The following is a 17,952-nucleotide window of genomic DNA, read 5'->3' on the forward strand; positions in this document are numbered from 1 at the left end:
CAGTGAATGATGTCAGATAGCTCTAAAACAGGGGTGTCAAACATGCGGCCCGGGGCCCAAAGGATGACTTTGCAAAGTGTGAAAATTGCACTGAGAAGTCCTTCAATGCAATGTGATGCACTTGTTAAGGCTAAGAGGTACCAGGTTTCAGGAGCAAGTTAAATATGAAGTAGCCTATTCATGTTATCTGTATTAATCACTAAATGGTCAGCTATTTTTATTACCTTTGCTTGACTATAGAGAATTGCACAGGTGGGTAAACTATCCAAGGTGAGTACCGGTAGTTTACCCATTGATTGGCCCTCATTGATTGATACAGTTGATCTGAATAGGTGAGTAAATTATCTGCCTCATTTCAAAGGGGTGGGTCAATTGTTTACTTGCGTTGACCCTCCACTACACCCCTGATTGTAATGCACAGTACAGACAGTCGATAATGTGCTTGATGGTATCTGAGATAACCCTACAGTACGTGTTGTAGGGTTGTACCTGTAATTCTTTACACTAAGATAAACGGGAAAATTTTGAGGTTTTGTCATTTATAAGTTATTGATTATTGATTTTCATTGTCTGGCCCACTTGACACCAAATTGGGTCGCATGTGGCCCATGGACTAAAATGAGTTTGACGCCCCTGCTCTAAAATCACCATTTAGACAGCAAATTCCCCCTCTGCATTTGACCCAACCACAGTGCAGCGACCGGGGACCGACTCCAGTTCGATTGCCAGTGCCTTGGTTACTGTCAATATGAACCCTAACATACTGTACATGTCTTGATGATGGGAGGAAACCCGGAGGAAAGCCACATGAATGGTAAATGGACTGCATTTATATAGCGCTTTTATCCAAAGCGCTTTACAATGTGCCTACATTCACCCATTCACACACCGAAGCTGCCACGCAGGGTGCTGGCACAGCCATCGGGAGCAAGTCGGGGTTCATTGTCTTGCCCAAGGACACTTCGACATGCGGGCTGGAGGAGCCGGGGATCGAACCACCAACCTTCTGATTAGTGGACAACCCGCTCTACCTCCTGAGCCACAGGAGGTATGCAAACTCCACACATAAATGACCTGGGATTGACCGGGGTTCGAACCCCGGACCTTCTTGCTGTAAGGCAACAGTGCTAACCACTGATCCACCGTGCTGTCCTTGTATCTCCAGAAGAACAATGTTGTTTTTAGCTTGATGGCCATGCATTTTGAGTTTTGGCTTTGAATGTATAATGTAGAATTTTCCCAGCCCATAGAGAAGCATGAGTTAAAACATTGAACATCAGCAGCAACAATATTACAATTCAGAACTCTCATGAAAGCATTGTTTAGAAGCCACGAAAACACAACCTCTACCTCCCCCTTCTGTACCCAAATGCAGACTCACACATCCCAAATCCACAAACCCCCACAGTCTCTTGGTTTTCGCCCACAATATAACGAGTCAGTCCTAGTCAGTCACGTTGTGCCCCTCAGAGCTGCCGGCTCAGTTTCTGTGCCTGCTTCTCCTTGGTGTCGAAAGCACTCTTGGTGCTGAGCAGGTCATCCACGGTGTCCATGACCTCCTGCATGTCCCGGGTCATCTCCATGTAGCCCTCCTTCAGCTCATCCTGCTTCTGCTTCAGCTCCACCGCCGCGCTCAGGAGCTCCGTGGCCTGGTGGCTGCAGTGGCTCCTCAGCTGCTCCACCTCCGACAGCAGCCCCTCCATGCTCTTCATCAGCTGCTCCAGGCGCTCGGCGGTCACCTCGAACCCGGACGCCCCCCCTGGACTCCCGGCGGAGTCCTCGGGGACCTGCGTGTCCGACTCTGGAGCCTGCAATGCGTCTGATTCCATCCTCCTGATGTAGCTGTTCTGAGCCGCCTCGAGTCACACTTCTGTAAAGCAGATACCAGGAAGGTTTAGCTGGTATATCCAACAAAATGTCAAAGGTCAAATGGTAGAGAGAAGTCGAATAGTGACTGAAAAGGCACCAAGAGGGCGTGAGATGTAAACAAATGTATAGAGAGATGCTCTGCCACCTTTCCTCTTACTCGACCTGTAAGGAGTTTAAGCTATTTGCGGGGGTTGAAAAAAAGATTCTGCACTTCTGACTAATCTCCTCTGCGTGTGCGTGTGTGTGTGTGTGTGTGTGTGTGTGTGTGTGGGGGGGGGGGGGGTGAGACACCTTACATGACAGCTGTCCTGTAATCCGGTTATCCGGTAGGGCAGCTATCCCGAGCAACTCCAGACCGTTGCTGGTAGGGTGAGTGGCAGGTGGGACACCAGATTACGTGCTCCCAACCTATTCACTGCCATGGCTGTCTGACCAACAGGTTATATTAACCCCGCCTTATTGACCTCTTCTTGACACAGGCCTTGAGAGTATACTCTCTCTCTCTCTCCCATCTCTCTCCATCTCCCTCAGGTGTTGATCAGTGAATAGCTCAATCAATCAATCAATCAATCAATCAATCAATCAATCAATCAATCAATCAATCAATCAATCAATCAATCAATTGTATATTTATATAGCTCCAAATAACAACAAGAGTTATCTTAGTAGCACCAGCCAGTGTATGGCTATTTGAGATATACCAGGATCCTCCTAGTGGCACTGGTGTCACCTTGTGGCAGTTTGTGGGATCTCAGTGTATAGTCAGTAGCTCGTCAGTGGCATGCAGTAGCTAGTCAGTGGCTAGTCAGTAACACCACAATGGCAGCCTGTCCTGAATTGCCTACAAGCTATCTGATATCAAGAACTCAGACAATCAATTTGAGAGTAAAAATAACAAATAAATTATCCACTGAATCAAACAGTAAGATGAAATATAATTACACAAAATCGCCCGTTAGTGGTATTTATGTATCCTTGTCCAAAGTGCAAGGTGTGACCTGTAACAAAACAGTGGAGATGAAGGTATGAGAATAGTTAAGTAAGTGTCACAATCAACAGTCAGAATCAATGCTCTATCACATAATAGACCCTTCTCACGGGGGCCATTTTGTGTCGAGAAGCCAGGGTAAACACAGGTGCAAGTAAAACACTAATGAGGGTTTCCAAATTCCAATCATGGAAGTTGGAAACCCTCATTAGTGTTTTGCTTGCACCTGTGTTTACCCTGGCTTCTCGACACAAAATGGCCCCCGTGAGAAGGGTCTATTGGGCTGATGTTCAAGAAGCATTGCTTCTTGAACAACAACTTGTATTTGTTTTGACATCTGTCAATAGACGATAAGATGTGATAAGATAATTTTGGACATATTCTGCATCATGGATGATGCCAGAATATTCTAATAATTCTGATCGCTCTCACTTTGCGGGAAAATTGTAAAATAATAGACAAGGAAAATCCAGGCATTTAAAAGCATGTGGAAGAGTTGGCAAAAGGCTCCTACCCTCTTATTGGCTCTAAAGATAAGGGGTTGAAGTGACACAGCCTCGCCACCCGACCGCTCTTATCAAAACAAGACAAGTAGCTCCAGTGAGGCCAGTGCCAAGAGAAGCATGCAGCCATCTGTGGCTCTTTAATTGTAAACACACTGATCACCTACTACTGTATGCTCAGAGAAACGACAAATAAATTGGTTGCAGGATTTCTTTAGAGAAGATGAATTTGTATGAGCACAAAGTAAAGCAAGGGTTAATCTTAATGATATCCCAAATAACTAGAAGAAAGATAGTTGCGTTATTAGAATAATGGAAAGACAAGACAAGAATGACAAGCCAGGAAACTTGTGTTTACTTGGGTTAGGGTTAGGTCACTAATAACTTACTAGACAACATAAAGGGGGGGGAAACTAGTTAGTGTAATCTGCACATCAAGTATCTCAATGAGATAAAGTGACTGAGATGGATAACCTATGGAGCTTCTTTAGGGTCAACCTTAGAGAAGAAACAAATAATAACAGACCAAAATGGTAAACGAAAACAAGTGATATAGGTATAGCACCATTTCTTACCAATTAATTCCAAATTAAGACATTTTGTCCCCAGAAAAAGGCACCTGTACAGCCTATTAAATAGGACAATTATGTCTTTATATATATATATATATATATATATATATATATATATATATATACAGTATATGTATGCGATTAGGTATAGCAAGAGGGATTCAAGGAAAAACTCAAAATATTTTGACTTACCAATTTTGTGGTGGACCTGCTATTTAATAATAACACAAACATTAGCGGAATACAATTTCCTGCCAGCCCATTGGAAATGTGAGGAGAAGAGTTATGACTTCTAACCTCTAACTGTGGTCAATTGCTGTGCTTCACCACTAGGATGTTAAAACCTGCAGGCGAAAGATAAGCTAGATTGCGTGCTGAGTGTGCATCACAGGGGCTCTGCCCACCTCACTGCCCACTGTCTGTGCCCACTCATGACACGACTGCTTGGTCATGCTCTTGCTATTTTAGACTGAACATTGTATAGGCTACATGCTGCTGCATCTTATCAACAGTTCAACAAGAAACCAAATTAGAAGAGGATAGAGCTGATATTTTGAAGAATATTGCTCCAAAACATTGTATCTACAATTTGATAATGTGACAAGTACTGTGACAAAACCTTATTGTCATAAAAGTAAAACTCACAATTGATTATTTACTTGCAAAATAGCAATGAATTAGGCTTAGCCTCTAAGCCTGAGAGGATATAGGAGTTAAAAACACTGCAATAAAATAAACCGTATATTTCCAAAATTATTATATAGCATTGGGAATAAAACCTATAATTTGTCATTAATGCAATGTTATGGGAATCACTCTTCATAGAGACTTTAATTCAAATTGTAGGATTTGATTAGGCTACTTGAATTCAAAGTTTACAAGGTAATTCATGAGATGGGTACGTTTCATGAAACCATGAAACCAATTCAAAACCAATCATCATTCTGATATTAAAGTGATACTAAACCCCAAACCACTCTGAAGAGTGGAACATATTCAACTTAATTTGACACTGTATGTAAGGCAGCTGCCTAGACTAACCCCTAGGTGGTGCTCTCGGCATGTTTTTTGTGCATCTTTTTAAGGCGCGCTGCCAAGAGGAGGGAGGAAGTCAAGTTAACTAGCTATGAAGGTTTGATCACACAGGACTCAATAAAACACTTTTCATGGTAGGGAAAAGTTTGTCAGTAGAATGCTCTCACTGCAATAGCACAGAAAAGGTTATATTGCGTGACTCTCACTCTCAAAGGGTGAAACTTGGCAGCTCTGCTTTACTTCCACGGATGAGGAAAGCAGGGAAATCGAAAAAGACAAAAGAAATGGGAAGTACTGCGTGCGCATGCGTGGACTGTAGGCGGAACGGCGGATAAATTCAAGCTCTGACAAGCGCGAGCACTTTTAGCTACGTACGCTAGTTAGGTAATGTGTCAACATGTAAACTAATAGTTGACAGATAAAGATACGGTTACGCGTGTCGTAGTTGTAACGCTAAGTTATCGCCAGACTTCATAACAACTAACGTGTTACGAGGTAGGTCTTTGGTTGTTTTTGCTCACATATGATCGGCAGGCTAACGTAACGGCTAAACACTGTTTTACTAGCGTAGCTGACGCTAATGTTATTTGGCTTGGTAGCGAGTCAAATGAACACCAGCTTTCGCCCTTTTTTTTTTTAGGAGAAATAGCAGTATAGCACATCTATGTAACGTGTTTTTACAAATGAACGTTATGTGGTTGTGGTTGAATTTGCATGCTTGTTGTGGGGCAACGTTAACCGAAGCTGCACTTAAAAGTTGTAAGGCAGGGAGGGGTAGTGCCATTGGCCCCATTCACAGGCACAGCCGCACAGCAACCGTTTTGAGGTGGTAAAGCAGGTGGAACCAATAAACGAGAGCCCTCGCACTGGAACACCTAAATGGAATGAACCATCATTTAATGGCATTGGTTACACCTGCTTTACTTCGTACCCACCACAGTTCACTGTAAATGGACCAATTTCACAGCAACCCTTTTGAGGTGGTAGCTAAAAGCAGGAAGTCAAGCAGCTGTACACTAAAATACCATTAATTATGCTTCCATTCTGTTTAGGTGTTGCAGTGCCAGGTGCCATCATTAATGTTAATGATTACACCTGCGTTATTTCCTGCATTACCACCTCAAGTTTGCTGTGAAATGAGCCTATTAGACTCATTCTCATTCTACCAGTTTTGCAGATGCTAATTTCCCGAAACAACTTTTTTCTTTTCTTTTATCTTTCACAGTTGAAGATGGAGCCGCTTCCTACTGCCAAGAATGAGTGAGTGACATAATGTTCTTTTGTTGTTTAGGGGAAGTAGTTAACAGTGCGGCCTGGCTTACCATGAGTGAATGAATGTAGGTTACTTTCTGGATCCATGAGGTGCTTTACATCAAAACGCAAGAGAATACAGTGGCACAGATCCTCTTTCTGTGTGTGTTGTGAGTGAGTATGATTAAGGGATTGTTGTATTTTTTGAATGTACTATAATCAGGGATGTAAGCTAATGTTCTAGTATAGAGCCATTTAGAGTGGACGTCACAGGGTTAGTTGTGCACGCATCGCAGTATCCAAAACTCTGAAGAAGCAAGTGAAGCCAAAACTGAGAGATCCCCAGAATACAGGAAAAAGGCGTCTTGTGACGTATAGTCATATTCCACTAGGAATATGACTATATCCGACACTGCAACTTTGGCGATGTAGTTGGATCCTAGACCCATCCTGACAGTGAGTACAGGTCAGGAAACCTCTCCCCATTTAAAGTGTTAGCTTATTTGTGTAAGATAACCTGTGACGTTTCTGTTGCTGGCAAAGCTTTAAAAATACATGGAGAAGGCGTCCGGATCTTCCATATTTCTATGTCAGCTGAACCGCTAGTTGTAACTTTCTGCAACCAGTTCAGCTCCGCCCACAACAATACATCATCGCTGATTACAAACATAAAAAAGGTATATTGAGACACTGCATGAAATAGGCCACGCTCTTCATAGGGGAAAGCTCTCCATTCACTTCCATACACCAGTGTTCATTTCCTTGAATTAAACATGTCTAAAAGCTGTTGTGTGGTTGGCTGTGCAGACAACAAATGTAGAAAATCACCAAGTTTTTTTTGAACTCCCGAGCAAATGCTCTGATGAAGGTCTAGTCGACCGAAAGCTTAATAAATGTGAAATCTGTACAGATTCAAGTGTGCGGAAATTCCTTTTATATTTGAACTCCCGAGCAAAACAAGGAAGCCGTTGAGAAGAAAAATGTGGATCTAGGCTGCAAAGAGGGAGTACTAGCCTAGCCACTTCCTCTCCATCAAACAGATGAGTTGCATTGCATTCATGTGTGATGGGTCTCAGGATATTTGGCTCTGTATTGACTGCCAGTAGGGCAGCTACACACAAGGTACAAAAGTAATGCGAAATCTCACTGACTTATAATCTAATGATATGATAGTTAACTTCCAAAATCCAATGCTGCTGTCAAAATCCACGACTTTGACAGTCACTCAAACTAGGCTGAAAAGCATACTGTATTTCCGGTTTTTAAATATGAAGTGAAATGATTAAATATCAATATATATTATCTTACCTGGTGATTAAATCAAGTAACGTTACCAGTAAATTTCGAGGTATTTCAGGTCAGGCCACTGTGTAGGAGCATTTATTATCCAGCTTTATTGGAGTAAAATTTATGAAAAAGGACACTGATGGAGGCCATTATGTATGTTTGTTTTTCGATATACTGTACATTCTCCTGTCTGACAGAGGCGTGGCTTTCCAACTGTGACGCGGTCCGCAGTGTCTCTATGAAAAGACCGCTAGCTGTTTGTCTAGCTCCACACCAGATTTGAATACTGTGTTTTATGTTTCAGGGAAAACAGTGGAAGATCCAGGCGGCGCATTTCCTCAGTCAGTGTCTCAGTGCTATTATATTATGTCTTTTGAATGATTAAAGTATTTGTTTTTTCTATGTACAAACAAATAACCTATGAAATATGCTACTCCGGTTTTCAGATTTTAAAAGCTCCACGAGCATCCGTTGAATTTTCCGCCAAGGAACAACTGGTAACGGCGGTAAATGGATTGCTCTATTTGATTGCTGTGTGTGTGTATATATATGTATGTATATATATATATATATATATATATATATATAAACATCATTTTGTATAAATCATAACTGAAATAATATAATTGAATGGCCACAGCTTTATTTCTTTCATGTTGTAATGTTAATTGTTGTTTTCATTAAGGTGGAAGTTGCCAAACCAGTGGAAAAGAGGAATTCAAAGAGAGTCAGTTTTGCCGCTGCCAACGATGTTCTTCTGTTTGACAAGTGAGACCCTCGAAAAAATAAATGTCAGTTTTCATTTTCCACAAATATTGATAGTTTAACTTTATTTCTGTTTTTCTATTTACAGGGATGTGAAAAATGTCTCTTCTGACCAAAGTCCTTTACAAGACTTAACAACTAGTAAGTAGGCTATGTTTAAAGTGAAGTTACTCCAGCTGATGCAAATTGAAAATAAGTTGCCTTGCACATCATGATTTTACATTGTCCAATCCTTATTCCACAGCAGTGGCAAATGTTGAGCAGAGGTAAGCTGACTTAAACTCTCAAATTCCACCCACTCAACTCAGGGTTCCTAGTACCTAGTATGGAAAAGTATGCAATTAGATTTTAGTATTTTCCACGCCTGGAAAAATGTTGGAAAAAGTTTGTTTCCAGACTGTCTATTGCAACTATATGACTATTCATTTGACTAAAATCATAAAATTAATAATTTCAAAAAAATAAATTGATAATAGCAAGTGTTTTTTCATGGCGTCGGAATGTACCATACATGCTAACAGTTGGATTTTAAAACCATTTATTAACATAATAAACGTCTAGCTGGATTCCCAACCTGCTCTCACTCACAGGACATACAAATGTTCTGATTTGTCACGGCTCCTTGGCGTCATTATTGCTGACGCGATCGCATCATGATAGAGCACCACAGGAATGAGTCCCGGATTCCAAGTAGCATGTTGGAGCTTACGGGGAAAAGTGAATGGGGATTTCACTTAAATGCATAAAATAAGGTCTGTGGTTAACAAAAGCTTATGTGAGTGGTCATTTGTGTTCAGCAGGATAATCTTCACAAACGTTATCACTTTTGAAATGTAAATGCATTTTTTTTAATGCGTTTTTCAGAAAACGCTTCCCGTTTGTGAAGATTATCCTGCTGAACACAAATTACCACTCTCATAAACTGTTAACCACAGACCTTATTTTATGCATTTAAGTGAAATCCCCACTCCCGATATTTACCACCATTTGCCTTCCGACTACAAAAATACGTCATACCTGTGGTACTCTACAGTACAGTATATGCCAGAGAAGGACCGTCTGGAGGTCACCTCATGCCGACCCCCAGCGGTTTTGAATGGAATCACAGTTTAAGGTTTAAGTAGTTCAAAGTCGCACTAGGGAGAATGGGTGTGACTGGTATGTACCTGACTCGTAACTTTCTTGTCACGAGAGACCTAGTCTTGCTTGCCAGCCTCCCCTCACTTACGTGAGAGGAGACTGGCTGCATGCTGGCATAAGCCCTCCACTGCTCTACAATTGCTCTCCCATTGGAGCGACTATTTCAGTCGCTGGCATTTCCGCTCACAAGCTCTGTCATTGGCTCCGACCATGTCAATCAGAGTGGCTTCCGCTCCCTCCTGTGTCGCTGTAAATAGTCCCCTGCCGCCGCAGTGACACTAGCAAGCTAACGTCAGAAACCTACACGCTAGCTCGTTGCCACACACTGAAAATGGCAAGTTTGATTGTTGGAAACTATTTTCCAAGGGCAGTGCCGCTAAGCGCCACCCATCGCAATTCCAGAAGGGTGACCAGCGCTGCCAGACTCTTCTCACGGAAGTAAGGGGAGGCTGGCAAGCGAGACTACGAGAGACCTTGTTCCTGACCCCAAACCATAAACCTAACCAAGTTGCTTTTGTGCCCTAAACTTAACCGGCCATTCAAGCTGTGGCTCCTGCGGAACGTTACCGGGCCGGTAGCCGCGCGCCTATCAGCAGCGATGGGGCAATGGAGACTGTTCCTCGGCCAAATAACCAGGAAGAGAGCCGGTGTCTGTGCTGGACGAACGTGCACATCCAAATATGACGTGAAAGGCATCAGCAATAATGACGCAGAGGGGGTGTGACAAATCAGCCTATAATTGACGCTCTGGGAATGAGAACCTGTTGGTGTTCCGAAGTCAACTATTGTCTGAGAAATCTACAGAGAAGTCTGAAATTTATTGTATGGAAATGTATGGAATTTTTAAATTCACCCTGTCAACTACATTACTACAGTACAATTCACATGATAGTCATGGATTAGACAAGTGGTTCCCAACCATTTTTGTGTTATGTACCCCTTGAGCGTTTTACCATGCCAATAGTACCCCCTCACTCATGTGTGTCCATAATTCTCCTAAAGTTGTTATATTAAACTTTTAGTAGGCCTCTCTAACACATCTCATTAAATTCAAAGTATATAGAGTGGAGCACACCCAAAAAGTTTGAAGAGGTGCAGACTAATGAAAATTCAAAGTAACATAAAGAAAAGAAGTCGCACACAAAATCTCTGCTGTGTTTTAATGGTTACACCAACATGATAATTATTGAATTGCTGTGTAAATTGAGACAGGCCAACTTTGTTGCCTAAATAGATGCCTTGTTTGGCATCATATTTAAACAAATATTAATCATTGTGTATTGTAATTGTAAAATGTTTTTTCCTAAAACAGATCATTGGATTGTTGGAAATGAAAATCTGTACCTTATAGTATTTATATATGTTTTAACCCTTTTTGTAATTGTCTCACCTGCAACTGATTGGAGAAGGTGTGCCCTATAAAAAGGGTCACACCTCCTTATGTTGTACTGCACCCTGACGAAGGCACTTTCGCCGAAACATGTTGGTGTAACCATTAAAACACAGCAGAGGAGATTTTGAGTGTGCGACTTCTTTTCTTTGTTACATCTCATTAAATGAAAATAATTTGAATGACTCCTCTTTAATACAATTTTGACAGTTTTCAATTCGGAAAAAGTCGCTCGTTTTTATCATTTTGGAAATGCATTGTAATCCCAATCTTTCCAAGTACCCCCTGCAAGCTGCTCAAGTACCCCTAGGGGTACGCGTACAGTACCCCTGGTTGGGAATCACTGGATTAGACGACCAGTCAAATTCAGTAATCATCCATATTAAAAATAAATGGTAAAATGTTTTCCCTATGTTCTGTTACCTAAAGGGTCCAGATGGGTGTAACTGAAGGGATTCAACCAATGACTGGTAAATTGGAAAGATGACCATGCTGATGACTTTTCTTCTACTGGCTAGTAGCTACAATAATGATAATGAAATTACTCCTCTGTCAGTTTAAATTGCCTCTCCTCCTCACCTATTACTCTTCTCTTATATGCCTATCTCTAAATGTAGGTATGGAAACCTTGTTGCATGCTCCTCTACATGCCTGCCAACATAGACAAGAGGTGAGCTTGAAAATGAATGTACCTTGCTGTTTCGCTTATTTAATTACTTGCGATTATTATTATTTCTTTGCCGTTCACAAAAAAATGATTTTACTATAGTGGATTTGCTTTGACTAGTGACTATTCTTTTTTTTATTTTTATTGAGTTGTCAGTCTGTTAGGGATGTATACCTGTACTATAATGGTACCACGATACCCTGCCGTTAAAAACGGTACTATACCACGTTAATTTAGTGCAGATACTTTTTATGCCTCCGCCGGCGATAGCCAGGCCGGAGGCATTATGCATCCGGGTTGTCCGTCCGTCCGATGTTTGTTAACGCGATATCTGAGGAACGCCTTGAGGGAATTTCATCAAATTTGCCTCGAACATAGACTTAGACTCAAGGATGATCTGATTAGATTTTGGTGGTCAAAGGTCAAGGTCACTGACCTATCGAACGCCATTTCCAAGCTTGTTAACGCGATATCTCAGGAATGCTTTGACTGAATTTCATCAAATTTGCCTCAAACATCGCCTTCGACTCAAGCATGAACTGATTAGATTTTGGTGGTCTAAGGTCAAAGGCCAAGGTCACTGTGACCTCTCGAACGCCATTTTCAAGCTTAACGCGATATCTCAGGAATGCCTTCACGGAATTTCATCAAATTTGCCTCAAACATCGACTTGGACTCGAGCATGAACTGATTAGATTTTGGTGGTCAAGGTCACTGACCTCTCAAACGCCATTTTCAAGCTTGTTAACGCGATATCTCAGGAATGCCTTGACGGAGTTTCATCAAATTTGCCTCAAACATCGACTTGGACTCAAGAATGAACTGATTCGATTTTCGTGGTCAAAGGTCAAGGTCACTTTGACCTCACGAATGCCAAAAGTTCGTTAAAGCAATATCTCAAGAACGGCTTGATGGAATTTCTTCCAATTTGGCTCAAACGTCGACTTGGGCACAAGGGTGAACGGATAAAATTTTTGTGATCAAAGATCAAGAGGTTACTGACCTCCAACGCCATTTTCAAGCTTGCTAACGCCATATCTCAGGAATGCCTTGATGGAATTTCATCAAATTTGCCTCAAACATTAACTTGGCCTCAAGGATGAACTGATTACATTTTGGTGGTCAAAGTTCAAGGTCACTGTGACCTCACGAACGCCATTCCGAAGATCGTCAACGCGATATCTCAAGAACGGCTTGATGGAATTTCTTCTGATTTGGCTCAAACATCGACTTGGACGCAAGGATGAACTGATTCCATTTTGGTTATCAAAGGTCAAAGTTCAAGGTCACTGTGACCTCACACACCCAATTTCCAAGCTCTGTAACGCAACATCTCAGGAGCGCCTTGATGGAATTTCTTCCAATTTGCCTCAAATGGCGATTTGGACTCAAGAATGAACTAATGGCGGAGGCATAAATTCACGGTGCGGTCGTTCTAGTTTGAGTTGCGTCAGGTTGCAACCGTGTGTTTGTTGGCAGAGGAGCAGTCGCTATCTGTGTGCAGCCGCAGTGCTCTGTCTGCCTCATATCGCCGTATCCCCTTTCTCTCTTCTCTCACTCCAGCCAGGCCAGCTCGTGCTCACCGCTCGTTCACTCTTCAGACCCTCTGTCACAAGCCAGCCAGTTACTTTATAATACAGTAACTGTCAAAGAGATCATAAACTCAAGTATAGGGGACATCAGATTACTGCATACCATGTAAAAGCTTTAATAACACTATGGCCTTGATTTAATTATGTACTAAATAATTAAATCAAAGCCAGAGTGTCATTAAAACCTTTACATGGTATGCAGTAATCTGATGTCCTCTATAATAATATTTACAATAATTTGTTGTAAAAAACACACCTACATGTAGGGGGGGGGGGATTACACCACATAATAAACCACCGCCACATATTTCAATAGCCTACATTCTATTGTGTATGCAAATAATAAACATAAATGACATTAACTGTAAGTCCGGCACTTATTGTGATGTTGATGAAGCTCAAGGCAAGCCCAGGATTATTAGCCCACAGACAGCACACTACAGTTGATGTGCACTAAAGTAGACTGAACACAAAATGAAATTACTCAATACACCTTGACAGAGTTCTGCACTCTACTGAGCACATTTTCTCCTTTTCTATTTAGTCAAATTTAAAATGTAGTCAATTAGATTTAATAAATGGCTGAGATCAAACTGAAAAATTAAATATTATATATTATATTCCGCTACTTTTCCTGATGTTTTAGGTTTTTGCTGTGGTATCGTATCGGTATCGAGATACTTAGGCAGGTATCCATATCGAACTCATAGTTTTGGTATTGTGACAACACTACAGTCTGTATTTGGCCTAGGGATGTTCAAGAAACAGCAGGAAATGCCAGCACACAAAAAAGTATTTTTGAAGTTTTAATACCTGTAGTCTGGGTAGGGCAGCAGCACAGCACAAACCGTTTCGGCACACAGGCCTTCCTCAGTGTTATATTATGTTCAAGAAACATAAATGATTTATTGTTTATGTATCATGTTGATTAATCGTTAAGGGTTAGCAACTTTTTGAATTAATTGCGTCATAGTATCGGGTCCATCCACGCAAATGACCATGAAACCCAAGTAAAGGGCTATTTGCAAAATTAATTTAACTTAAATTACTCCACCACCACTGCATATGGATCCACTGAAGCGCTCTGGACATGATTTCCAAAGTACTCCGACCTAGAAAAAAAATCGCTGCCAGTGGACACGGCCCCTAATAATGCTCATTAGAGATTAGAGATGTGCTCATGGGAAAGTCAATTTTTAGTGTGCATGCATTTACATTGAGTGACTTGTCTTCCTCAGGAGATGGAAGATGATGAAGAAGGTGATGATGCATCATCTATGGACTTCACCCAATGTCGGGGACTAATCATTGCCGAAGCTTCCGAATGGAATGCAGTTCTGCCAGAACAAAATTGTCGCCCTTTACCTACTTGCAGAAACATGGATTTTCCCCCGTCCATGGAGAGGAAAATGGGTGAGACATGTGGTGTGCCTGTACAGGATTTTGATGCAGAATTTGAAGATTTCATTCCTAGTCTCTCTAAGCCAAGTGGCCCCAGGGGTGGCACTCCTGTGGTGACCAAAGTGGTGCCCCCTGCTACACCATCCCCTCAGGAACCTGTCGATATGAACGACTTCCTGGCTCAGCTTCAAATGCAGAGGCTTGCCGTGGATAAGGAGAATGAGGCTCCAACTTTTATGTCAACTATGATGGAAAAGCCACAAAACAAAACCAGGAACAAAAGAGAATCCTCTAATAGAAGTGTAGTCTATCCAGAAGATGATGTAAGGATGGAGATCACCGGGGCTCATCCAGACATTGAAGCTGAAGGCCTTCATGCTGTCAATGCTTTGCAGAAGAAGAAGAGTTTGTCTTTCATGACTGCTTCAAACAAGACCACTCATTTTTTTGAAACAGATTCTGATGACATCGATTTGACAAGTTGTCAAACTGGGATCATTGAAGGAAAAAATCTCCGTGCTATAAAGGCCTTGGTGAGCGTTGGCAGTGGAGGACCAGTCAGATTGTCAAAAGATGACGGTAGCATGGGTATGATGGGACATCAGAGAGGAGGTACAAAGTACAGTGATTGTGAATCTGATGACATGGATATAACAAGAGGCCTGGCAGTTGCCATTGATCCTAAAAACCTTGACACAGTCAATCCTCTGACAGCGTGCCGGGGAATAGATAATAATAATAAGCCTTTGGATTGCCTCTTCCCACAAATGGATGATGAAAAGAGGACATTGAGAACAGAAGCTGATTCTGATGACATGGACTTGACGGGTTTCTTGAAGAATCGTTCCGGTTTTGGCACTGGAAGACCCGCCAGTATATTGGATTCAAATAAAAAGAAAGAAGGTAAAGAAGTTACAAAGCACATTGATTGTGAATCTGATGATATGGAGATAACGAGAAATCTGACAGATGCCATCGATGCAAAAAGCCTCCATGCAGTCAAACCTATGCAGAACCAAAAGCGAAAAAGTCTGGCACCTTCCACTAAAGCCAGTAACACCTTAGCGAATGAGTGTGACATGGGCATGTCTACAGCTTTGCCTGTATCCATTGATATTTCACAGTCAGATGGCTCCAGAATGTCAGATAATCCTTTGGTTAGCCTAAAATCGTTTGGTTTCCCAAAAATGGATGATGAAAAGAGGACATTGAGAACAGAAGCTGATTCTGATGACATGACAAGTTTCTTGAAGAATCTTGGCACTGGAAGACCAGTCAATATATTGGATTTAAATAAAAAACAAGAACGTAAAGAAGTTACAAAGTACCATAATTGTGAATCTGATACGGAAATAACAAGAACGCAGAGCAACAAGCGAATGAGTCTGGCCTTCATGACAGCTTCCACTAAAGCCAGTAATACCACAGAGAGCGATTGTGCCATGGATATGACTCGAGCGTTGACTGCATCCATTGGCCATATTTCACAGTCAGATTGCTCAAATATATCAGAGAAGCCATTGCCAAGCTGCCAAACTAGGGTCATTGTTGGTGCAAAGAAGCTAGATCTTGGAAAGCCCTTACCAAGTTTTGGCACTGGGGGACCCGTCGGCATGCTGAATTCAAATCAACGTTCAGAAGATGACAACGGCATGGATATGACAGCCTGCCAGGGACTAGATTTCAAGCACCTTGATTGTGAACCTGATAAAGAAATGACGAGAAATCAGACCGTTGCCATTGATGCCAAAAGCCTCCATGCAGTCAAACCTAAGCAGAACAAGCGAAAGAGTCTGGCCTTCATGAGCGCTTCCACTAAAGCCAGCGATACCTCCGAGAATGAGAGCGGCATGGACATGACTAGAGCTTTGACGGCATGTATTGATCACATTTCAAAGTCGAATGGCTCAAGAAAGTCAGACAAGGCTAACCTGTTGCCCAGAGTAGACTGTGGAATGGTGACATCAAACATACCCGAAGCTGATGGCATGGAGCTTACAAGGTGCCTAACTAGGGTAATTGAGAGAAAAAATCTTGAGCTAATGCCCTCATTAAGCGGTGGCAATGGAGGGTCAGTTGTCGAAGTGAATTTAAATAGCAAACGTCTTGCAGAGGGCAACGGCAGTATGGAAATGAACAAAGCTTTCACTCCACCCATTTTAGGGAAACCATCCCAGAATGTTCTCCATATGGACGAGACCATGGCCAAGGTACCCACAGCTACAAGGACTAATGTTGTAGAAGATGGTCATCTCTCGGAAAGCGCTTACACAAATGATCAGCTCGCTTGTCACTCGGATGACATGGATTTGACAAGAAGTCGGGTTGTCTCTCTTGATTCTGAAATCACAGGAACAGGGAAGCAGGTCTTCTTCAAAGAAAGGGAAAGTGTTTCATCTTTACATTGGAAAACTGCGGTTTCAAGAGAGATGATTCCTTCCTCTGATCAAAGTACACACATGGATGTGAATTTTGACATCGGGATCAAAGGCCTCAATGATAAGCTGCCTGAAACACCTGATCCCGCTGAGTTAGAAATGACAAGTCAGGTTCAATCCATCTGCATTGCAGATGATAGTTTGAAGAAAACGGAACATCTGGGCAACCCCCCACAGTCAAGTGCACCCTTTGAGGACCGCCCAGAGACATTACACGCTCAAGAAAATGTTCCAGACGCACATATTGTAGATTGCATGCATAGCATTCCCGATGAGTGTACCCACCTGGGAGACATGGAAATGACAAGTGTGTGGTCTACAGATGTGTCATCAGAAGACCATGAAAGGAGCGTGACCAAAGTCAACACAGTGAATATTGAACGGTTGAATGTAGTGATGTCCTTACCAGTTCCAGAGTGTCAGCTTAACAACCAGACAAACCTTCCAGATTCTCTTGACTTTAAGGAAATTGAGAGCAGAAAAGACCCCGAACCAAGCCATGGAAATAGTTCTTCATCACAGAGGTTGGAAAGCTCGCCCGATAATAGTCCTGCAATTCACCACGTTGAGAAGTTCTCCTCAAAGGATGCTGAGACCAGACGAAGGAGTTTGGCTGATTTCCTGTCAAATGTAAATCGGTTAAGCCAGAGGATTAATAAGCCCACTGACGACATTGGCATGGACAGCTGCACGGCACCTTTGCCTCAAGTGGAGAAGAAGGCAGTGGACAACACCTCCCCGTCTGCTGTGGAACGTGATCTTCAAGTGGGATTGGCAAACAAAGATAATGCACAAACTGAAACTTTGACTCAAGGGGAACAGCCCTCTATAACGGCTCCTCTCAACTTGAAGCTCAAACGCCTTACTTCAAGACTGTCAGTGGGGAGCTTTATGCCTAAGCTCCCACGAAGAAGTCAACCTGTTGAACCAAACAAGGTGGAATCAAGTCATGTGAATTCTGTGGGAGAGCAATGGATTAACGATGAAGTTCTTCTTAACAATAGCAGTGATGATTTGTCGGAAACCCTGGACCAACAGACTCCTCCGAGACATA

The 17,952-nt window shown here is 42.2% G+C and overlaps 1 protein-coding gene across 1 annotated transcript in view; it reads left to right on the forward strand.

Moving 5' to 3' along the window:
• Positions 1-2,886: 2,886 nt before the first annotated feature.
• The window catches only part of LOC310782346 (outer kinetochore KNL1 complex subunit KNL1-like), a gene marked incomplete at its 5' end in the record, with an annotated part of 25,333 nt that continues 10,267 nt past the window's right edge, over positions 2,887-17,952 (forward strand). The window contains 7 exons of the mRNA XM_083643011.1: positions 2,887-2,892; positions 7,952-8,011; positions 8,191-8,273; positions 8,359-8,411; positions 8,518-8,536; positions 11,230-11,270; positions 11,418-11,470. Coding sequence (XP_083499137.1) covers positions 2,887-2,892; positions 7,952-8,011; positions 8,191-8,273; positions 8,359-8,411; positions 8,518-8,536; positions 11,230-11,270; positions 11,418-11,470 — 315 coding nt within the window. The remainder of the gene's footprint in view (positions 2,893-7,951; positions 8,012-8,190; positions 8,274-8,358; positions 8,412-8,517; positions 8,537-11,229; positions 11,271-11,417; positions 11,471-17,952) is intronic.

This window comes from Poromitra crassiceps (genome assembly GCF_964638095.1).
Source record: "Poromitra crassiceps genome assembly, chromosome: 9".
NCBI classification, from domain to species: Eukaryota; Metazoa; Chordata; class Actinopteri; order Beryciformes; family Melamphaidae; genus Poromitra; species Poromitra crassiceps.